The sequence below is a fragment of the Pongo abelii genome, chromosome 22, assembly GCF_028885655.2.
Source record: "Pongo abelii isolate AG06213 chromosome 22, NHGRI_mPonAbe1-v2.0_pri, whole genome shotgun sequence".
Lineage (NCBI taxonomy): Eukaryota > Metazoa > Chordata > Mammalia > Primates > Hominidae > Pongo > Pongo abelii.
Window position 1 is genome coordinate 40782315 of NC_072007.2, and position 24622 is coordinate 40806936.

The window sequence follows — 24622 nt, forward strand, 5'->3', positions numbered from 1 at the left end:
TAAAATGTTGATTAAAGAAAACACAATGTGTAGAGAAAGAAGCATGGCAAATATAACAATACACATGATAATTACAACATAAAATAATTTCTCAGAGATGACACCAAACAGAATAGCAGGTCATTAAATGTGAACAAGCTTAACTTACCTATTAAAATACAATGATTCTTAATTGGACTCACCAAGAAAGAATCACTATGTTCAAGAGAAACATTGAAAACAAAGTGATTAAGAAAGTCTAAGAATAAAAGTATATGCAAATTAAATACAAAATGAGATACCATAATATTTCTATTAGGATGGCTAAATTTTTTAAAACTAAGTGTAACGATTGATTAAGAAAGTCTAAGAATAAAAGTATATGCAAATTAAATATAAAATGAGATATCATAATTTTCCATTAGAATGGATAAAATTTTTAAAACGAGCTGTGCCGATAGCTAGCAAGTATGCAAAGCAACAGGAACTCTCATTTATTGCTAGCAAAAATGCAAAATGGCCCAGCCACTTTGAAAGACAGTTTGGCAGTTTCTTAAAAAGCTAAACATATTCTATATGTTTAGCTTTTTAAGCTATAATCCAGCAGTTGCACTGCTTAATATTTACCCAACTGATTTGAAAACTGCCTACTCAAAAACCTGCATGTGAATATTTATAGCAGCTTTATTTATACCTACAACACCTAGAAACAATGTTATTCAATAGTTGAGTAGATAATAAACTGTAGTATACCCATATTATGTATTCAATAATAAAATATTTGAGCTATCAAGATGGAAAGACATCAATAAATCTTAAATGCATATTACTAAGTGAAAGAGGGTCATCTGGAAAGGCAACCTACTGTATGTTATTCTAATTATGTGACATTCTGGAAAAGGCAAATTACTGTAGTTGATGAAGTTAACACACATAAGATACATAATATACATATATATGAAAGTGTGGGTTAACAATTCTGATAATTCTTTGAAAAGAAGCAAAGAAAAACAGTAAGAAATACCTGAGCCAAAAAAGCCCACATGCCTCAGTGGTTTCAAAGATTATTCTGCAAAAACTTCAGACATAATCCTTATGTGATATACATTGTTACAGAGCATTGAAAATGAATGACACCTCTATTACTTTCTGTGAAATTAGAACACCATTTATCTAAACTAGCTAAGGATAGCACACACATAAAAAGAAACTTACAGGTCAGTATTACTTAAAAATATGTATGCGAAAATACTAAATAAGACATTAGCAAATAGAATCGAATGCAATGATAAAAAAACACATGAGGAAATGGGACGTATTTTAAAAAGACAAGTTGTATCAATATTAGGGTGTTAATTAATGTAATGCATCATATTAACAGATTAAAGAAAAAATCATAATACCATTTCTATAAATGCTGAATAATTTTTGACAAATTTGAAAACTCATTCTGGATAGAAACTCTTAAGAATATAGAAATTGATACATAATTTCTTAACATAATAAAATTGCCTTAAAGCCAGCATCTTAGTTAACTGTGAACCTCTAGAGACATTTCCACAAAAATCAAGAGAAAGGGAGGGGTATTTATTATATTCACTAGTATTAAACTTTGTTCTATAGATATTAGCTAATGTAGTTGGGCAAGAAATATCAGATAAATGAGAATTGGAAAAGAATAAAAAGAAGTACAATTACCTCTGTTTGCAGCCAACATGACAGCATACCTGGAAAATCTCTTGAGAGTCAATGGTAAACCTAACTCAAAAAATAGAATAATTCATTAAGCCACATGACATGAAATTACTGTAGAAAAAAGCAACCATTTTTATCTGCACAAAGGATACATAAACCACTGTTTACAAAAGTAACAAATAATATCAAACACTTCAGAATGAACTTTACAAAAAATATGAAAAATCTCTATTAGATGTTTTAACTCCTGAAAGACTTAAAAGTAGGCTTGAATAAATTGAAGAAAATATTGTCTCTTCATGAAATGTATGATTCAATATCTTAAGGATGTAAGTTTTCCCTAAGTTAATTTATAAATTCAATTCAATGTCAATAAAATCACTTCTGTTTCTTATTTTTTAATGATATAGATAAATTGATACCAAAGTTCATGTGGAAGAATACATATACAAGAACAGCCAAGAAAATGTTAATTTTAAAAGTCTCCAAAGAAACTCTAGTCCTACCAGATATTAAACTATAATATAGGCCTCTATAATTAAAGTAATGTGGTAGAGATACATGAACAAAAAAACAAGGAATGAAAGAAAATTGAGATATAGAGTCAAATAATATGAAAATATAATGTATGACAAATTAGGCACCTCAAATCATTTGGGTAAAAATGGACTTCTTAAAAAGTAATGGCTGGGTAATTAGATAGCCACTTTTTTTTTCTTTTTTTTTTTGAGATGGCTCTGTGGCCCACGCTGGAGTGCAGTGGCTCCATCTCAGCTCACTGCAGCCTCCACCTCCTGTGTTCAAACGATTCTCATGCCTTAGCCTCCCAATTAGCTGGGACTACAGGTGTCCACCACCACACCTGGCTAATTTTTGTATTTTTAGTAGAGATAGGATTTCGCCATGTTGGCCAGGCTTGTCTTGAACTCCTGACCTCAGGTGATCCTCTGGGATTACAGGTATGAGCCATCACTCCCAGCCTACACAGCCACTTTTAAAACATTAAAAACACAAAGTAGATCCATACCTCCCCATGACCAATATGTAACCATCTCCAATTCCATCAGAGATCAAAATGTAAAAGTAGAAACCACACAGTACTAAGAGAGAACACATGTGAATTCCTGTACAAACTGAGTTTACAGTAAAAGGCTTTCTGAAACTGACTAAAAAACGAGAGGCAATAAATACAATACTTGATAAATTTGAGTTTAAATTGGAGTTATGTATTGAAATTTATACATAAATGTATATGTATTGTGTCTGTGTACATGGTATCCATTCCTATAACTGTACCTATATATATTGATTGGCAAAAACACCATAAGGAGAGCAAAAAATAAAAAATGACAAGCAAACAAGAATAAATACATGCAACATATGTCACAGGTAAATGGGAGCATATTATTGATACATAATGAAGATTGGGTATTGAAGTAAAAATGGGCAAAATATGAACAGATAATTCAACCAAAAGATATAACATGACCATTAGGCATAACAAATGAGGTTCAACCTCACTTGTAATATGAGAAATACAAATTAAAACTAATTTATGAACAATTTCTCACCTGTCAGATTGGAAAAAAATAGAAATATGACAATGCGTTTTATCAGCAAGGCTATTGAGAAATAGTCATGCGTATACGTTGCGGATGGGAATGCGAATTGGTAAAGTCCAGCTGGAGCTGGTGATAGGGAGAATAATGGCCTGGTTGAATGTCCATACGTTAGTCCTCATCATTTCCAAGTTTGTGAGCTTACATAGCCAAAGAGACTTTGAGGATGTGATTATGGTTATGAAACTTCAGATGGGGAAATTTTCCTAGTTCTCCAGGCAGGCCTGGTCTTATCACAGAAGTCTTTCAAAGCAGGGGATCTTTCTCTGATGTGGAGAACCGTAAAGATGGCAGCATGAGAAGGACTTCATATACCATTGCTGCTTTGAAGGGTGCCATGGGCCACAAAATGTGGGCAGTCTCAAAGCAGGAAAAGGCATGGGAATAGAAAGAGATGCAGCCATACCATCTCTGTGCTGGGCATCTGACCTACCCAACTGTGAGATTATAAACATGCACTATTTAAGCTACCTGGGGTATAGTAATATATTACAGCAAGAGTAGAACACTAATACATAAGAGAAAGTGGAAATCACTACTAACACATAAACTTGCAAATCAACAATGCTTCTTTGGGAATTTACTCTGAATTTACACCTTTAGCAATACACACATATGTATGTACAAGTTTAGTCAATACACCATCACTTGTAATTGCAAATAGTGAAGAAACATAGGTGCCGATGCATGAGGGAATGGGTAAATTCACTCTAGCATATAGAAAAAATAGAGAATTATCCAACTTTAAACGTTTAAAAATTTAAATAGAGAACATGTCTCGAAACTGATATGGGATGATTTCCAGGGCACATTGTTAAGTGAAAAAAGAGCAAAGTACAATAAAATATCAATAGTATGCACCTTTTGTGTAAGAAACATAAAGAGGAAAACATGCATTTATCAAATAATTTGTATGGAGAAAAAAGGAAGGGTAAACCACAAGCCAATCTGATTTGTCACCTGCAGAAGAAGATTAGGGCAAAAACTGAAAGGACAGGAGGATGGCAATGGGGTAGAAGGAATAAATTCTAAGATCTATTATGATAGATTTTTATTTTTGCTTTTCTTGAAATATATTTATATAATCATATAATGGATACTGTTTTCTGTATTGCTTATTTAGTTTCCGTATTGCTTATTTAGTTCAATATTAAGTCTATGACTTTCTCCTACATCGTTGAGGACAGCAGTACTTTGTTACTTACCATTGCTATGTGGGAATATACCACCAAAAAATTATTCATTTTGCAATATCCATTGTGGAAATTTAACTTCTTTTCAGATTGAGGCTACTAAATAAAACTACAATGAATATTCTCACACTTTTTTTTTTTGGTGGGCATATGCACTCATTTCTGTTGGATACGTTCCCAAGAATGGAATTGCTGTGTCATAGAAAATATATATGCTAAGCTTTCATAGACATGGCCATGGCCAGTTTTCTTTTCTTTTCTTTTCTTTTTTTTTTTTTTTTTGAGACCAAGTCTTGCTGTGTCGCCCAGGCTGGAATTCAGTGGCAGAATCTCGGCTCACTGCAACCTCCGCCTCCCAGGTTCTAAGCGATTCTCCTGCCTCAGCCTTCAGAGTAGCTGGGACTGTAGGTGTGCGCCGCCACACCTGGCTAATTTTGTATTTTTAGTAGAAATGGGGTTTCACCATGTTTGCCAGGCTGGTCTCGAATTCCTGACCTCAGGTGATCCGCCTGCCTTGGCCTCTCAAAGTGCTGGGATCACAGGCATGAGCCACCGCAGCAGGGGCGTGGCCAGCTTTCTAAAGGGCTTATGCGAATTCATTTTCTCAGTGGTAATGTGCAAAAGTTCCTGTTGTTCTATATCCCTGCCTACATAAACAAAATGTTGTAAGTCCTCTTAATAATGACTTTCTGGTGAGTGCATATTACTATTTCTCACTCAAAATTTAATGTTCATGTCTCTGATGACAAATGGTACTGAACTGCTTCATACATGCTAATTAAACATTTGGATATCTTTTATGAATTGGCTAAGCCTTTTGAAAATTCTAAAAAACGTTTTATTAGATTTTTTATTAAATTTATAGCATATCTAAATGAGTAATGTGTGCCAGGTCCACATAACTGTGTGCTAATTGTCTTTTTTCTGTCTGTGGTCTTTTCCATTTTTTAATTGCGTCTTTTGGTAAATAGGAATTTAGAAGTTCTTAATATTTTTCTTCATCAGGACTGTATTGATTATTGCAGGTTCTTAATATTTCTGTATAAATTTTAGATCAACTTGTTAAGTTTATATGGTTTGGCTCTAGGTCCCCACCCAAATCTTATCTTGAATTGTAATCCCTATGTGTCAGGGTAGGGAACTGGTGGGAGGTGATTGGCTCATGGTTGCGGATTTCCCCCATGCTGCTTTCACGATAATGAGTGAGCTCATTCAAATTGTGGCACTTTCGTCCTCGCTCTCCCTCTCCTGCCACCATATAAGACATGCCTTGCTTCCCCTTTGCCTTCCGCCATGGTTATAAGTTTCCTGAGGCCTCCACAGCCATGTGGAACTGTGAGTCAATTAAACCTCTTTTCTCTATAAATTACTCAGTCTCATCATTTTGGATCTTTAAGATTTAATGACTGCCCTGTTGGGTTTTGAACTTACATGGTGCCTGTAGCCCCTTTCTTTTGGATGATTTCTCTCTTTTGGAATGGGAGTATTTACCCATTGCCTATACCCTCATTGTTTCTTGGAAGTAACTAATTTGTTTTTGAGTTTACAGGCTCATAGGTGGAAGAGACTAGCCTTGTCTCAAATGAGATTTTGGACTGAGAACTTTTGAGTTAATGCTGGAATGAGTTAAGATTTTGGGGACTGATGAGAAGAAATCATTGTATTTTGCAATGTGAGAAGGGCATGAGATTTGGGAGGGGCAGGGGGCAGAATGATATTCTTTGGATTAGTGTCCCCGTCCAAATCTCATATCGAATTATAATCCACAGTGCTGAAGGTGGGGCATGGTGGGAGACGATCAGCTCATGGGGCAGTTTCTTATAGTTTAACACTGTCCCTCTTGGTGCTGTCATGACAGTGAGTGAATTCCCATGAGATCTGGTTGTTTAAAAGTGTAGAGCACCTCCACTTTCTCTCTCTTCTTCCTGCTCCACTGTGATTTGTTGTTTGCCCTTCGCCTTCCACCTACTTCCCCTTCATCTTCCACCATTATTGTAAGTTTCCTGAGGCCTTCCCTGGATACCAGCAAACAGCCTGCATCATTCTTCCTGTACAGCCAGAGGAATCATGAGCCAATTAAACCTCTTTTCTTTATAAATTACCCAGTCTTAGGTATTTCTTTATAGAAATGGAAGAACGAACTAATACAGCTAACCTTAAAAAAAAAGTACAGAAGAGTCTTAGTATTTTTTCTTATCTTATTCTCTGAAAGAGAAACTGTTCAGAATTCACCTGTGAAATCATCTAGTCTTAATTTGCATTTTTGTCAAAATGGATTCATGAATTCGACTTCTTTTTTTTTTTAATTTATTATTATTATTATTATTATTATACTTTAGGTTTTATGTTACATGTGAGCAATGTGCAGGTAAGTTACATATGTATACATGTGCCATGCTGGTGCACTGCACCCATTAACTCGTCATCTAGCATTAGGTATATATCTCCCAATGCTATCCCTCCCCCGTCCCCCCACCCCACAACAGTCCCCGAAGTGTGATGTTCCCCTTCCTGTGTCCATGTGTTCTCATTGTTCAATTCCCACCTATGAGTGAGAATATGACATATAGAAATATTCAGGTTCATATTTCTTCTTGGGTCCATTTTTTATACATTTAATTTAATCAGATAATATGTATTTGAGGATGGAATAAATTGGCCCGAGCTTTGTTTTATAGTTTTTCTATGCAATTTTTTAAACATACACAAAAGAAGAAAGAATAACTATGACACCAACCATCATATTCCCATCTCCTAGATAAAGCTATTGTTAATTCTTTGATATAATTCATTCACATTGTTGTTCTCCAATGCTATAAAATAATCTATGTGCAAGCTAAAACCTTTTATTATATTGCTTTGAAATTATCAAGATATTCTCCAAGAGATAGTGAATTAAAAGATTAAGCAGAAGTTTATCATCACAGAAGCATATTTAACCTTTAGGTGTAGAATTCCTGTTTGCCTGGACAAGAAAATATAGATATTGATAATGTTAAAGATGAGGAGGAGGAAGAAGACAAAGGAGAAGGGGATAAAGAAAAGAAGATAAAGGGGAGGAAAAGGATGGAAAGGGAGGAAGAAGGTATAAGGGACAGGAAGAATGAGGAGGAGGAGAAGGAGGAAGAGATAATCATGACATATAATATATTGGTAATTTTTTTATCTATAAGAAGAAAATATTACCATGGTTGATTATATTAATGCATCACAGCACATTTATTGTGATAAAAATTTGAGGCTCAAAACACATTTACCACATCAGAAAAAGTTCACGGTTAGATATCAGATATTGAAAGACAGTCTTTCTTAGAGTATAATGGCTCTCCAGCCAATAAAGAAGTGAATATCTGGAGAACATCACTAATCAAATGCCAATATCTAGTTGATCAGGTTTTCTTCACACTATTGTCAAAAGGCAGGTGATCCAAGCAGCTATTTTGTTATGGAATATGGAATTCCATACGGTTATGGAATAAAGTTTCTTGGAAGAATTGGGAATCTCACAGAAGACTGTATGTCAAGTATTTATTCAATAGAATCCAGAAGACCAGTGTCCCCCATAGCATGATGGGTGGCAGCAGCTGTATCTGTAGCCTCCATAGCCACAGCCGTAGCCCAGTCTGCGGAAGCTACCACATCCACAGCTATAGCCATAGCCCAGGCCACCAAATCCTCCACAGCCGTAGCCTAGGCCTCCATAGTAGCTGCCGGAGTAGCTCATGTTGTCAGAAGTGGTGTGTGTGGTTAGCTGTTGTAGGTCAGTTTGGTGACTGTGACTGGACAGGAACATTTATATATACTCTGATGCATGTGGAAAGCCACACCTTTAAATGTCATCCCTTAGAAAGTGTTACCTGAAAACTATGCCAACTATGTTGTTTTGTAACACCCATCCCACTCTCTTCCTTGTTTATGAAGCTAGTTATTTAGAAATTATACAACGTGTTTTATTTTCTGCTTTATTTGGATTTCTAGATAAGTGTTTTGCCTCTAATAAAATGAAGTTGCATTTATATTCACTGTACATGTATGAGTTTCTGAGTTTCAAACTCCATAAACAAATCTCTATAGCTTCAAGTATTCTTCAAATTGCATCTCATGCAATTACATTTACCCTCTGATTGTACCCTTTCCTTTGACAGTCCATGGCTGGTGAGCCTTTTCTAAGCCAAGGGTGTCATCTTTATTCTACCAAGAATTCACATAAATTGAAACATTATTGTTCTCTGAAATAGCAATCAACTATGATGTATGTCTTTATACAATGTGCTTTTAAAGTCAGCTGGGAACCACATTTTATAGTGGAATGATGATATTTAATTTTTAAAAGAGTCACAAATTAATGTCAAAAGAATTTCTCAAATATTATGCTTCATGTAGAGCCAACCTGCTTAGTAGATACCATTAAAGAGTGCGTAAAGTCCCTGCCAATCCCTTATGAATAGTTTCCTCTCCACAAATTTATTCTTAGTCCAGATTCTAAATTTCATACTATCATAGGATCATATAATTACAGAATTAAAGAGACTTGAGTCATCATTTATTTCAGTGTTCCTGTTACTGATGAGAAAAATGGATTCAGAGAGACAAGCAGAATTATGCAACAATGAACCTTAGTGGCAGATTAGGACTAAAACCTAAGCACTTTGATTATTGGCCTTAGTTCAGCAGATGCATTTGAAATCAAGGATTGCAGGTTAGGGTGTATCTTCTCCCACAATGTCCAGCTGCCTTATATTTTTGTTTCATATCATCAATATAAATAAAAGCAAACGACATGAAACCAGTTAGCATATATGCTCAGCTACTTCTGCTTTATATATATATATAAAATGTGTATATACATTATATATATTATATATATATTATATATACATTATATATATTATATATATTATATATACATTATATATATTATATATATTATATATACATTATATATATTATATATACATTATATATATTATATATACATTATATATATTATATATACATTATATATATTATATATACATTATATATATTATATATACATTATATATATTATATATACATTATATATATATATATATATACTTTAAGTGCTGAGGTAAATGTGCAGAACACGCAGGTTTGTTACATAGGTATACATGTGCCATGATGGTTTGCTGCACCCATCGACCCATCGTCTACATTAGGTATTTCTCCTAATGCTATCCCTCCCCTAGTCCCCCACTCCCCTACAGGCCCTGGTGTGTGATGTTCCCCTCCCTGTGTCCATGTGTTCTCATTGATTAACTCCCACTTATGAGTGAGAACATGCGGTGTTTGCTTTTCTGTACTTGTGTTAGTCTGCTGAGAATGATGGTTTCCAGCTTCGTCCATGTCCCTGCAAAGGACATGAACTCATCCTTTTTTATGGCTGCAGAGTATTCCATGGCATATATGTGCCACATTTTCTTTATCCAGGAATCTCAAAGAATACAGGTTGTTTTTGAACTTTGTTATACTGATTAAACTTATTTCCTTTACCAGTTTATTAAAAGTGCTACATAACTAGGTACTTACATATTTCCATCCTGAGGGAACTTTGCAACCTACAAGTTGAAGAGAATTATTAATGGTAAAGAATTGCTCTATTTGAATTTGCTTCAGTTAAGAAGATGTAGGTTCAACATAATTTTAGGTAATTTTTTAAAAAGACTATTATCTTTAGCACTTGTCACAATCCAGATAAAGCCAGATATATTTGCTTGGTAGGGAAAATATTATTATCAGTAATAGAAGATCCCAGAACCTCCAATCTAGGAATTATTTTCTAGGGTCCTCTGCTTTATTTGATTCCTAAAAGTGAAGCTAACATGTATGTGAGCTTTGCCTGTCCACGAAGCATCAAGTCATCTGCCTCTTCTCATTCTCAGCTCACACGACCTCCCACTTGGCACTGATAGGACTAGACTGACCCCAGTCACCCTATGACTCACGCTGGTTTCTGTAGAGAAGAAACGCTTTACAGTCTTTTATCTCTCTGAGATACTAGTGCATTCACATTTTAAGATTTTGCCAAATATCAATATTAGGAACTTCTCTTATTCTTAAAACAATTCTTTTTTTCTTTAATGAGCATATATTTTACAAAATATATTCACGTAAATGTCAACATTATTATTCCGTGGTTGTGAAACTACTGTGGAACAGTCACACCGTCAAACAGAAACTTCATGATGTAAGGGAAAAGACCCAATTCCCTCATCATGTCTTTTAACTCAACAGATTGTGGACATCAGCCACTTTAATGAGGTCATCATACGTAAGCTTTTCTTTCCTCATTATTGTACCCCCAATAATTGCAAAATGAGTGAAATAACCATCTAAAACCATCCAAAAGCTAGCACAGAGTATTTTCACTGGCAATCCAGAAAAAAACACATTTTTATGGATGATTCTTCCTGGAGAGTACACATGTAAATGATACATTAATTGGCAAAAAGCCAAATAAGATGATAGATTTTTGTCTACACAATTTGTACTTTTATTTTAAAAGTAAACAAAGATAACAGATAATACTTACTGAGAGATTCATATGGGCCAGGCAGCCCATATGAAGACATATGACACCTTCCATATGTGTTATATTTAGTATAACATGTATATTCAAGAGGTATGTAGTAAAATTGTCTATCGAGATGTTTGTTTAGTATACTAATATCTAAAATATACCTATCCTTACGTTAATTAATTGCTCCTTGTATTCTCTTGACTAATTTCCTAAATAGTTGCTAGTAATATTAAAGATTCAAGAAAAGACATTGAAAAGTATTTATCTTGCTGGGTGCGGTGGCTCACACCTGTAATCCCAGCACTTTGGGAGGCTGGGGCGGGTGGATCACCTGAGGTCAGGAGTTAGAGACCAGACTGGCCAACATCACAAAACCCTGTGTATACTTTAAAAAAGTACAAAAATTAGCCAGGCATGGTGGCACGCACCTGTAATCCCAGCTACTTGGGAGGCTGAGGCAGGAGAATAGCTTGAACCTAGGAGGCGGAGGCTGCAGCGAGCCAAGATCATGTCACTGCACTCCAGCCTGGGCGACAAGAGCGAAAAAAAAAGTATTTATCTGATATTGCAAAGATTGTGTGAAATATGGATTAAACAATGAGAAGAGTCGATCCTATTTTAAGTTCTAGAGATGATAAGATGTGTAAAAATTATGAACAATGCCACATTGTTATACAAAAATACCTGACAAAATAGTCCAAGAGCTGCTTCATAGTTTCACATTTTGTTTTTTTATTGCCATATATAATATCCAATAACACATTTATTTTTGTTAATAAAATATGTTTCCATCCTTATCTAATCATTGCTGATAATTCAGGGTACGGTAGGGAAGCTCTGTTTACCCAAGAAAGAATCAGAGTCTTTATAAAATGGAATTATTATTATTTTTTTTCTTTTTTTTATTATTATTATTATTATTATACTTTAGGCTCTATGGTACATGTGCGCAACGTGCAGGTAAGTTACATATGTATACATGTGCCATGCTGGTGCACTGCACCCACCAACTCGTCATCTAGCATTAGGTATATCTCCCAATGCTATCCCTCCCCCTCCCCCCACCCCACAACAGTCCCCGAAGTGTGATGTTCCCCTTCCTGTGTCCATGTGTTCTCATTGTTCAGTTCCCACCTATGAGTGAGAATATGCGGTGTTTGGTTTTTTGTTCTTGCAATAGTTTACTGAGAATGATGATTTCCAATTTCATCCATGTCCCTACAAAGGACATGAACTCATCATTTTTTATGGCTGCATAGTATTCCATGGTGTATATGTGCCACATTTTGTTAATCCAGTCTATCATTGTTGGACATTTGGGTTGGTTCCAAGTCTTTGCTATTGTGAATAATGCCGCAATAAACATACGTGTGCATGTGTCTTTATAGCAGCATGATTTATAGTCCTTTGGGTATATACCCAGTAATGGGATGGCTGGGTCAAATGGAATTTCTAGTTCTAGATCCCTGAGGAATCGCCACACTGACTTCCACAAGGGTTGAACTAGTTTACAGTCCCACCAACAGTGTAAAAGTGTTCCTATTTCTCCACATCCTCTCCAGCACCTGTGGTTTCCTGACTTATAAAATGGAATTATTAAAGCAAAACACATTAAATTTCTATAAAGATTTTGTAAATATCTAATATCAAATCTGTAGATAATTTTCTTGACACAATTCCAATTGTGATAATAATTGAAAAAGATAAAGACATGTCTTTTTATTACTAAATAGCTATGTAAACATTTTGCTATAGGAAAATTAAATCATATTTTTATTCTTATATTGTGTAAGCTGATCACTTCAGTTTAAGAGTCCTGTTAAATGTTTATATTCTTACTCTCACAGGTCTTACCATCACTGTGAAAATCATGCATATAATTTGTTAATCAATACTGAAATAAGGGCAAAAATTTCCACAATTGACACTGTTATTGATCATTTATCTGTAGAGTATGTCAACACGTCTGGAAGGGAAACTAGATCTAGAGATGAAACAATGGATAGTAAATATCATTATAAAACTGATGGTATTGTCACATACTTGCAGAACATAAGGAAATAAATTAATTGTACGTTAGGGTAACAAAAGAGTACAATTAGATGGATAGTTATAAGATAAACATCATAAGTTAAAGGCTTTCATGCACTACTAAAAAAAGCCATTCGTAAAATATAGTTGAATAATAGCTTATTCCAATTTCAATAATGTCAAATAGAGCAATAGATTTAACAAGAAATGTGCATGGCATTGGTGCAGAAATTTTATGGAAGGATATAGATGATTTGAATGAATGAAGAATTATGACATTCATTTTATTGTATGAGAAGATAAAATACAGAAATGATACAATCCTTCCTATTTTAATTCAGAAATGTAATAGGATCCCAGTCAATATCACAGCATGATTTTTGGAAATTTACAAAAGTATCTTAATATTTATCTGATAAAAAGAAGATAATTTCCCACACAAAATATTAAAATATAGTTAAACAGCATGGTGTAATTGTTAAAATTAGCAGCTTACTGAAATATAATGTAAAAAATCCAATTTATTATTGTTTGTTTATATCCTTCATTTTTCTTAGAAATTTTATAAATATACAGGAGATGAAATTTTTATATTTTGTTATATTCTTTTAAGTTTAAGTACAAGAAAAAATGTTAACTTTTGTTAAAATGTTGTTTTCATATTGCTCCATCTGTTCTTTGAAAGTCTAGAAAAAATTAACTTAGAAAAGTTTATTGAGAATAGTTTTGTTGACTCAGAATCGCTTGTCTAATTAAGTTTATTTATTTCTTAGTGAAATATTTAAGGCATTTTAATATGTTGGAGTAAAGTATGACTTTTCGTCAGATAGTTTCAGTTTCTTAGCATGCAATCTGAATAATGTCCTACAATTTCAGGGGAAAAGTCTGTGGCCATTGTTGTATCTTCTTGCTCATATTTAATTTCATCACACACATATACACATTGCATCACAAGATTTATTTCTATTTTCATGATTCCTCCCATCAACTGATCAGTTTACCAATTCTGCTCTTATTCTATATTTTAACGCTTTAGTGTTTGCTTTAATTTGTATTATTTCATCTTTCTATGTACTTTATAGTTGCCTATTTGGCCTCATCCTAACTTGCCAGGTCCATGAGCACATATCTCCAGTTTTGCTCTTTTAATTGTTACTGTTAAATGATTAACATATTTAAAGGCCTGCCCATGTTTTGCCTTATATGTTGAAATCCAACCTAGATTTTCATGTGCAGTGTTCTTATTTTCTTTATTTTATAAGTATTTTACTGTCTTAGGCTTTTTTCTTCTATGCATTACATAATTAAAATACATATTTCGATATAATTTTATTAAACTAATCTCTAGTTTTATAGCATCGTGGGTTGGCAATGCAATGTTTGGTAAAGTATTGAAATTCTTCTGGAATGTAGACTATGTTTGCTGTTTTTCTAAATACTGTACAAATTGTTGAAAAGACCTATGATTAAGCACATATCTGTTTCTCCAGAATCATTTGTCATTTTTATTTGACCTATGTTTATTATTTTTATATAGCGTTTTCTTAAATTGATAGAAGTGTGATAAATTATTTAATATCCACTGTATTCCTCTTAAATTTGCTTATTTCTAATATTTGCTTTTCAATTATGTCAATCTCTGTTTTTTGACTCACAGTTAATAATAGCTCTTGTAACCTTATTATTTGTAGCAGTCTTATCAATGTATAATTAAAATTTGTACAATGTAATACTTTTAATTTACACTTTATTTCATAAGACTTTTGTTGCACTTGATTTCAGCCTGCTTTGCTTTTTATATCTTTGGCCAATTTTTTTTCTTGTTTTAACTATTTTTGTGTGTTTAAAGCAGATGACCACAATTGATACTTGGTGGCCACAGTACAAGTGGGTGAGAAAATGTATTATTGGCTAGAGCTAATACTAATTAGATAAATAAATTAGATAAATATTACATTCGGACCAATAAAGTAATGATGCCTTAGGCAATGTCACAAAGTTCTGAAGCTTTTGTGTTATTCAGTGAGTCAAGTCATTGAAAATTATGAATATTGTCAGAAAAAATATATATCTACACAGCATTTTAAATATAATCTTGAGATCTGTATGAACACCAAAAATTCAAGGCACATAAAATTAAGTAATAAACATATTTAACGGTCTGCCCATATTTTGCTTTATGTGTTGAAATCCAAACCTAAAAGCTAAGTTAGATGACTTCATAGGCCGGAAATCTTGATGCCTAGTGTGGGACATTGAAATTATTAGGATTGAGAAATTGAAGGGTTTTTTTAACTAAGTAGCAAAAACTAATAACCTTATTATTTCTAATTTTTCTTTACCCATAGATAAAAGGATGATAATCATTCTCATATACAGTTTAAGAGTCAACTCTTTGAGATACATTACCTCCCGAAAGAACTATGTAGATTAGCCATTTGAAAATCTAAGTCATTATTAGAAAGAAAATTGCTCTTATTGTTTGATGAGCTTAGGACTGGGATCTTAACTCTAGTAACAGCTCTAATTGGTAAGGGAAGTCTTGACTAGTTTCCTGGGCACACAGGGCAAACAATTCTTTTAACAGAGTCAAAATATTTGCTGATAAGGGGCCATCAAGGCTTTAGTGATGTTTTTGGCATATTGGAGTCACATTGAGGGACTCAAGTGCTTTTCAGGGCAAAGGTGACCTTAATAAAGCTTCAAATACTCCTGATAACCTTGGGATAATTAAATAAGTTGTCTTCTCCTGATGTCATTAAATATTCAGTTTACATAACTTCCCTTGTTCTGATTCTTTGCCAGGTACACAGCTTTCTGATTACTATGACACTCACCACTCCTTACAGGAAAAGGGTAAGTTAATTATATTAAGTTTAAGCCCTTTGGCCACTCTGACAGTGATTTCTCAGGGTAAATTAATAAATTGGCCTCTGATTATGATTTCATTTCTCATATAAAATAAAGATGACATGCTGATAAAATAGGCTTTGAGTATTTCCATTTCCCCGTGATAGTAATTTGTCTCTGTAAATTAATAAAATGATCTGATTATAATTTGGATTTCCACGTAGGTTAACTATAGGGATAATTCAAAAATCAAGCTAACGCAGATGTTATAGTTCCTGTAACAATGATTTAATGTTGTATATTAATGAATAGGCATTCTGTTTTATAGATGAGCCACTTTAACTTGTTAATGGCAGTCAGGCCCTGAGAGACGGAGTTGTTCTTAGTGTACTGACTGAGCCATCTAAGCAACTCTACAAGCTAAAGAGCTAGACTTTGGATAGGGATACATTTTTCAGCGTAATTAATGTTTTCCTAGGAGGCTCCTCCTAGAGATTTGACTTTTTCTTCTCTGGAGATTCTGGAAACTTCTCTCTGTTCCCCATGAGATAAGAATTAATTATGCAATGGAATTATTTTTGTCAACAGATACCTGGGGCTAAATTCTGTATCAGTGGTATTCCAGAAAATATCCTTACCCAGCTCATTTCTTTAATGAATCTATTGAGCAATGTTCTGGGCTATCCAAGATACATAACCACGAAGATAAAGGTGATCTGTTATTGCAGTGCCTTGTACACGCTTTACTGATGTGTCTCATTACCTGAGCTTCTATGCCAACCACAGACTGCTTCTGCTCTTGTTATTACTAGTTTCTCCTTTCAAATGTTGATATGGGATGGGGGCAGGGAAGTGCTGGGTAGAGAAGGGTGGGGTCCCTGGCAAGAGCTGTGGTCCTGTGCCCGTGGACCTAAGAACGGGCACTCTTGTTTCCAAGCCCAAATGTTGCATTTTTCAAGACCACTCTGGCCCATTATGACCCCCACCCTGTGCCCATATAAACCTGAGACCTTAGCGGACACACACACAAGCAGCTGAACGTCAAGACGAGTGGTGGAGAGCAGCAGAAAGCAGCCAGGCAGTATGGCAGAGAAGGAGGGAAGACGTGCCTGAATGTCAAGAGGAGTTCATCTGACAACAGCTGAACTGCCGGGAAAGATTATCTCCCCAACCCCTCCACCTTCCAGCTTCCCAGCCATCTCACTGAGAGCTACCTCCATCACTCAATAAAACCTTGTACTCATCCTTCAAGCCTACGTGTGATCCAATTATTTCAAGATACGGGACAAGAACTTGGGATACAGAAGGCTGTCACACTGGCCCTCCGCCCTTGTGATAAAGCAGAGGGTCCATTGAACTGATTAACACACAAGCCTCCTGCAGATGGCAAATCTGAAAGAGCTTTGTAACCCATGCCCATTTGGGCTTCTAGAGTTGCAGACACCCAGCCCTTGGCACTGCTATGGGGCCGGGGCCCAAAAGTTGTCACTCAGACCTCTGCACCTGTACCTCTGCATGCTCCCCCTTGGGGTTTGAGCAAGTCACACCCACTGTCACATGTCCTGTGAGGGGATTCAGGGAACTCTCCCATTTCAATATTTGTAGGTTAAATATCATATTTTACTCTGCAACTAGACGTCTTTGTTTAATTTATGAAGCTGATTTATATCTTTCTTTGCCTCTTTTTAACCTCATAAACGAACCATCAGAACTATCTCAGTTTTTGCTTTACATATTTGAAAATTTTCCTTTGTTCTCTATTAATTAATTAGAAGCTTTTTATGCTGTAACCAGGACAATTACTCCCATGTTGGTATCCTGGTAGTCTAATTATGCTTAAGTAAATAATGAGATGGTTCACATTTAAATGGTGTCATAAAATCAAAATATAAACTGCATCAAAATCATTAGCGCAGTTGTTAATTTTGAGTTTTCTTTAAAAACAGATTGGTTCAAAGTTCACAGTATTGCAGTATTACAAATGTAATTATCATATTCTTAAAAGAGTTAGATTCAGAGACTTTCATAAAATTCTGCAGTTAATGTAACTAGCTGTTGAAGTACATGGCTTTCCAGTTAATGGCAATATCAGATTCCTCAATTTCTGGTACTCCTCTAGAAATTTAACTTCGCATTTAGTGGGCTGAAATAGTTGTCTGAACTTAGAGAAACAAAATTTTACAGGATTCTTGAATGTGATGCTCCAACTTTTTTATGTAGAAAATATATTTTATGTTCTTTAAAATATATCCTAAGATAAATTCAAAGTACCAGACTTAAATGTCTGTACTATAACTTTTTTCTCCAGCCACAATAGAATTTTACTTATTTGTCCTTATACCATTTGCCATTGTTGAGGATTATGTGAAGAAACAGTTTTCTGCTATTTATGTATTTATTTATTTTTATTTACTTTTTTGAGATGGAGTCTCGCTATGTCACCCAGCCCAGAGTGCAATGGCATGATCTCAGCTCACTGCAACCTCTGCCTCCCAGGTTGCAGAGATTCTCCTGCCTCAGCCTCCCAAGTAGCTGGGATTACATACACGCACCACCACACTAGGCTAATTTTTTTTTTTTTTTTTTTTTTTTTGGTAGTGATGGGATTTCACCATGTTAGCCAGGCTGATCTCAAACTCCTGATCTCAAATGATCTGCCTGCCTTGGCTTCCGAAAGTGCTGGGATTACAGGCGTGAGCTACAGCGCCCGGCCTGCGATTTATTTTTGTAGTTACAGGGAGAATAATATCTGACTTCAAAGAGTTTGTATTGTCACATTGTGTTCTCTTTACTGTATATATATATATAATTTATATATATAATTTATACAGTATATTAGGAATACTCATGGAATTACTTTTCCTCAGATCATAGGATTAAATATTGAAATTCTGATGACATTTTGAAAATATATCCGCTAATATCAAAAGTTGGCCTCTAATACAAAATACTATAAAATGAGCAAACTACAGTAGCTTTCAATTAAGTCATTCTCAAGTTTACTCATTCAACATATATACATTGTGCATGTACTGAAAAGGGTCATTTTAAGCTTTGGGGATACGCTAATGAAAAAAAAAATATCAAGAGAAAAAAGTCCCTTTCCTATGGACCGTACATTATTCCAAGTGAGAACAATAATACCAGATGTTAAAGTACACGAAGAAAACAGCAAGCAGTGGGCTAGAAAGTGCAGCAAGGGAGTTAAAATTTTACAGAGTGGTCAGGGAAACCTCACAGAGAAGGAAATTTTGAGACAACTGTCAGGAACACAGAGAAGAAAATTTTGAGACAACTGTCAGGAAAGATGAGAAAGCAAATTCTGTTGATATTTGAGAGAAGAGCTCTCCAGTTGGAAGGAAGAGCAAGCATTAAGACACTGATGGGAAGCATATGTCTGGCATATTCAGAATTAGCAGGGGGACAAAGGTGGTCAGAGGAATGGGCACTGGTAAGAGGTGAGGTCAAGGAAGTCCCATGGTGGAGGAGGGTGGCAGGAGGGGGTGGGGAAGAGTCTGCATAAACTACCAGGCAAGTCTAGCTCTCCCTCTGGGTAGGCAAAAATAGGTTTCAGCAACTGCCTACAAATAGACACGTGCTGACTGTTGAGAGATGAAGGTAATCTAGGAGCAATTGTGAACAACAACTAGGAAAGAGATCCAAGGAGATATGGGCAGAACTTTAAATGCATCTACTATGTGTAGTTTGAACAAAGACTCTGATGTTTGTAATGGTGGAGGTGGCAAGAAGTGGTTGGATTCTTGGTATATTTTGAAAGTACAGTCAATGTAACTTTTTGATGGGTTGGAAGTAGGCTTCAAGAGAAAGAGTCAAGAAAATCAAAAGTTTGGGGCCTGAATACCTAAAGATATGGAAATGTCATAAACTGATATGGCAAAAGGGTAAAAACAGCAAATTTTCGCTAGAATAAAGATGAGAAGTTTAATTTATACATATTCAGCTTAAGATGACTATAAGACATGTCGGATTTGTAGCGATAGATAGATACATGTCTCATTCTCAGGTGAGAGTCCTGGGCTGGAAAGGAGAAACACAATTCATAGGCACAGAGATATAGTTTTTTTTCATTAAGATGAAAGCGATCACTGAGATATGGGGGCTTTGTTTTATCAGTTAGATTTCTCAGACTAATAAACTCCCCAAAGGAAGAAAAGTAAATGTTCCATTTGATAAGATTAAGAGACAGTTGTTCTGATTGATTCCTGCCAACAATGAAAGTCCTGGCTATTGGTTTTCCTCGTGGACTTGCGTTTATTCAGGCAGTTGGCGTGCTTACCTAGTATCGGCATCTGGCCTGGTAGACCACAGCCTTTTCTTTCTACTGTATCCCTTCGACTTTAAAGTAAGAAGAGCCTGATAGGTGCCCAGGATTTAATGAAGTTTTTAGGGTCTACTCACATTGAATGTCTTTAAGTTACAAGAACTCATTATGTTTTCTGTTTCACTTCCTGTCACTTCCTCTTGAGAAGCCTGTCACTTTTTCTTTTTACACTTGTACACACACGCACATGCATGCATGCACACACACACACACAGTACGCATCTTCTTCATCTAGCTTCTACTCACTTCTGTTCACCTACTTCTACTTCTATGCTTCTACTCAACTATTTATCTGTCAGAAATCACTCCCTCCACTTCACCCTCTCAAAATCAATGATCACAGGATGTGTTATATGATTGTAAGAATAACAAATATCAACTTGTATTGCCTAGTGGATTAACAGTATCCTCCCATGTAGACTGTATATCCAAGAGAAGAGAGACCATATCCACCTTGTACATCTGTACATTTCTAGTGTCTGAATGATAACTTTACACTGCAAGCAAGCATTCCATAAATACTTGTGTAATTAAACAAAATTGACTTGGAAGTACCAATAATATCATCGGTCACGCAAAAACAAATATAAAAACATGGAAGCAAAATTATTGCAACAAATATAAATAAAATCAAATTCACCTTCATAAGATCATATAATATTACATTTTTAAAAAAACATGAATTTTCTCAAATGAATAATTTAAGTGGAAATATATGGACTTATTAAAATAGTATAATTGCAGAAGAATAGATACAAAATTTGAAATTTCTCTTGCTCAATCCAGATCCTGCAGATAATATTCTAAAGTCATTTAAAATGTGGCTATAAGCTAACTTTTGATAACATTGATGGGATGAAGAACGGCAGAAAGAGAGCTAGCACTTCACAGGAAGGTGAGTCCAATGGGCTAAGTGGCTCTCAGGGCTGATTCCTCAGTAGAATCCATAGTATCTGCCACCACAAGAAGAGTAGCAGCAACTGTAACAATATCACGATACCCACAGCCATGCCCATAGCCCAGGCCACCATCACAGTTACCACAGTAGCACGTGGTATCAGAAGTGGAGGATTAACTCCAAGACAGGAATTTGTTTCCTTAGTTTGAACATCATCTCAGTAGTGGGTACAGCATCTTGGCCTTCTAATGTTTTGTTTGAATAACCCATTGTTTCTGAATTCTTCTCTGTTTCTTTCCTTTAAACAGTTCAACATGTTGACATTGTGTCACTCTGACACCTTAATATTATTATGTTATGACTGTTTATATTCTTTTCTCACATAAAAATCTATGAGCTACTTGAGGGCACAGATTCTATCTTATCCATCCCTATATCCCATTGCCTACCAAAGCATCTGGCACATAATAGGCACTTAAATATTTGCTCAGTGGGCTGAGTGTGGTGGTTCACACCTGTAATCCCAGCACTTTGGGAGGCTGAGACAGGTGGATGCTTGAGGCCAGGAGTTCTAGACCAACCTGGCCAACACGGCAAAACCTACCAAAAATACAAAAACTAGCCAGCCGTGGTGGTACACATCTGTAGTCCCAGCTACTTAGGAGGCTGAGGCACAAGAATTGCTTGAACCCACAAGGCAGAAGTTGCAGTGAGCTGAGATCACGCCACAGCACTCTAGCCTGGGCGCCAGATGGAGACTCTGTCTCAAAAAATAAAAAGAAAAAGAAATAAACAAATATTTGCTGAATGAATTAATGCATGGATGTGTGAATGAATAGATGAATTCTTACAAGAAATGTATTAATGGCTCAGAATGATTTTAAACAAAAGGAAATCTTTTATACTGGGTAACTAAATATTAACTAATCTCTGTAGTAAAATGTTGACAGTTAAATCATGTGCCTTCAATGAGATTACTTCCCTCCTTTAAAGTTTTGGTCATTTAGATTTCAATTTTTGAATTCATTAGTAGTTTTCACAGCATTACATGTATCCTGATAACCCTGTTTTAAGGAGACAGTGTGTTAATAACATCCAAGATTACAAGGTGATTTACAGCTTAGAGTACTTATTTGATTATAGGTAGAAGGAAGGCATATAAAGCTAAGCTTGGCAAACAGTTTTGTAGCATTAGGACCAAAATTGTTGTACAACCAGAAGATTCTCCTCTGTGCTTATATTTTAACAAGTATTGATTACTTGGCATGAATTCCACCTGTGTGACCTTATTTTTTCAGACATTTAAGTATTGATCGAAGACCTGGATGGCCAACATCATTTATGAGATCTTGATATACACGTAATTTATATTTAGGATTCCAGTAATGCTGACCATGTTTTGACACTCAAAAGCATAATTGTTATTGTTGTGAATGTGTTACTGTCATTTTTTATCTGGAGAATAGAATGTTTAGTTAAGCCCATTACCTTATGCTCCTGGACGTTAATACCAGGATAAAAGCAAGAGACAGGTGCTTGGATAGCTGTGATTAAACAGCTTAGATACTTCAGTAAGTTTCAAACATATTTACATAAAAACAATTAGAAAAAGATTGTTTAAAAGCTTTCAGAAAAAATAAGATAATTTTCTTTAAAAATAAAAACATTTCATAGTATTTTAATGTGACTTGTAATTGGCACAAAAAGGAAATATCTTGGACCAAGATAAATATAATTATTGTTAAATATGTGCTCAATAATTTTATTCTAGTCTGTTATTTGTTAATTTCTTAAAGAAACATACCTTTAGATACTAACATTTTGGTCAGAGCCCAGGTTCCTTTTCAATCTAATTGATTTATTTACGTCAACACATTTGACCAAGAGCAGTTCTTTCTTGCAAGTAACTTCTCCTCCAGAGACCCTAAGGCTTTGCTGGATTTTATTCATAGAGTCTTTTCAGCTTGCCATCTCCTTTAACAGCCCTTAATGACAAGACAGCTCATTCTGGCAAAACAGAGAAGGGGTGCTTTGATTTAAGAAGAAGGACATGTGAAACAACAGATGCATGTTTGCACTATATGTTTACGAATGTAATACAAAATCTATATAGTAGCTTCTTGTGCATCCCACTAAAGTGAAGTTCTACCATAGTGGTTAATTAGTGATACAGCAAGTCCAAAGTCATCTATCCCTTGGCATGGAAGCGATGACAGCAAACTTGGCATGTAAGGTACAATGAATCTCCCTATTCCACTGGATTTGAATTTATTAAAAATTTGTATTAATGCCCAGAACTATTGGGGAACTAACACTTGTTGAGTACAGTTTTGTTTCTTATATCATTAAAACATCACACAATCCAAAGAGATAAATATATCCTCACTTTTACAAATTAAAAAACTGAGGCAAAAAGAAGTCGAGTAATTGGCTAAAAGTCACATGAAAAGTAAGGAGAACAGTGATAGTCCAAATTCAAATCTACCTAGCTATGTGACGGTAGCATTGCTTTATAAAAACTAATTTTTTATCTGTTCTTTTTAACTTAAAAAAATGCCTACTACCATTCATATCACTTGTCCTTTCCTTGGAAAAATCAAGGGTTAAAATATTTGATGTTTTCTCAGCACACCTCTTTAGAGCAGACACGAACACAATGTGCCTTGAAATTTACTCCACTCACCATTTAGAAAGATTGAAATTGGAGTGATACCAGATTTTTTTTCTAACCTATCCTATAAAGACTCACTAAAAATCACCTTCAAATAAGGGAATACCACACTGGGCATGAGTAAACAGGGATTACAACAAGCTGACCAGCTATAAACCATGAGACATACTGCATGGTTTTTCAGATCTTCTGCTAATAAGCTGAAGAACAACAGTCAAAAGGACGTGAAGTACAAAACATGAATTATGGCTGCAGGGAAGCTCAACATGAAATGATGCAGCGAACATACAGCCTGACTGAAAAGACCAAAAGCCAGGGTATGTAAAGAAAATAAAGCTACTGTTTTGGATAATAACATTGGTTGTGCTGTGACAAAAATGACTAAGTGAGATTGAAAATCTACCATGATTAAAATTAATTAATATAAATTATTGCAGTACCATGAAGGACCTGGTTCTTAACAATGCACACTCTGTGGAAGAAAGCATTCATTCATGTATTGGTATTTTAGCAGACATATAATTTTATATATACATATATATATATGTATTTTTTTTTCTTGGAAATGGGTTCTCACTCTGTCACCCAGGTTGGAGTGCAGTGGTGCGATCTTGGCTCACTGCAACCTCTGCCTCCCAGGCTCAAGTGATCCTCCCACCTCAGCCTCCTGAGTAGCTGGGACCACATGTGTGAGCCACCACGCCCAGCCAATTTTTTAAATTTTTGGTGGAGACAGGGTTTTGCCATGTTTCCCAGCTGGTCTCAGACTCCTGAGAGCAGGCAAGCAACCCGCCTCAGCCTCC

General features: G+C 35.2%; 1 protein-coding gene and 1 long non-coding RNA gene across 2 annotated transcripts in view; one reads left to right on the top strand and one right to left on the bottom strand.

Annotated features, from left to right (window-relative positions):
* The window catches only part of LOC129052303 (uncharacterized), a 108421-nt gene that overhangs the window by 77929 nt on the left and 5870 nt on the right, over window positions 1-24622 (top strand). Inside the window, exons 4-6 of the long non-coding RNA XR_010138879.1 lie at window positions 15864-15914; window positions 21037-21145; window positions 24004-24136. This is a non-coding gene — a long non-coding RNA (uncharacterized LOC129052303). The remainder of the gene's footprint in view (window positions 1-15863; window positions 15915-21036; window positions 21146-24003; window positions 24137-24622) is intronic.
* On the bottom strand, window positions 7737-8244 carry LOC112130516 (keratin-associated protein 19-7). Its single transcript, XM_024239548.3, has one exon. It carries the CDS (start codon window positions 8208-8210, stop codon window positions 8019-8021), a length of 192 nt encoding a protein of 63 aa, XP_024095316.3. The 5' UTR covers window positions 8211-8244; the 3' UTR covers window positions 7737-8018.

Bases quoted from the DNA above. Each gene is read 5' to 3' on its own strand.
- LOC112130516 (XM_024239548.3), bottom strand. From the start codon at position 8,210: ATGAGCTACTCCGGCAGCTACTATGGAGGCCTAGGCTACGGCTGTGGA.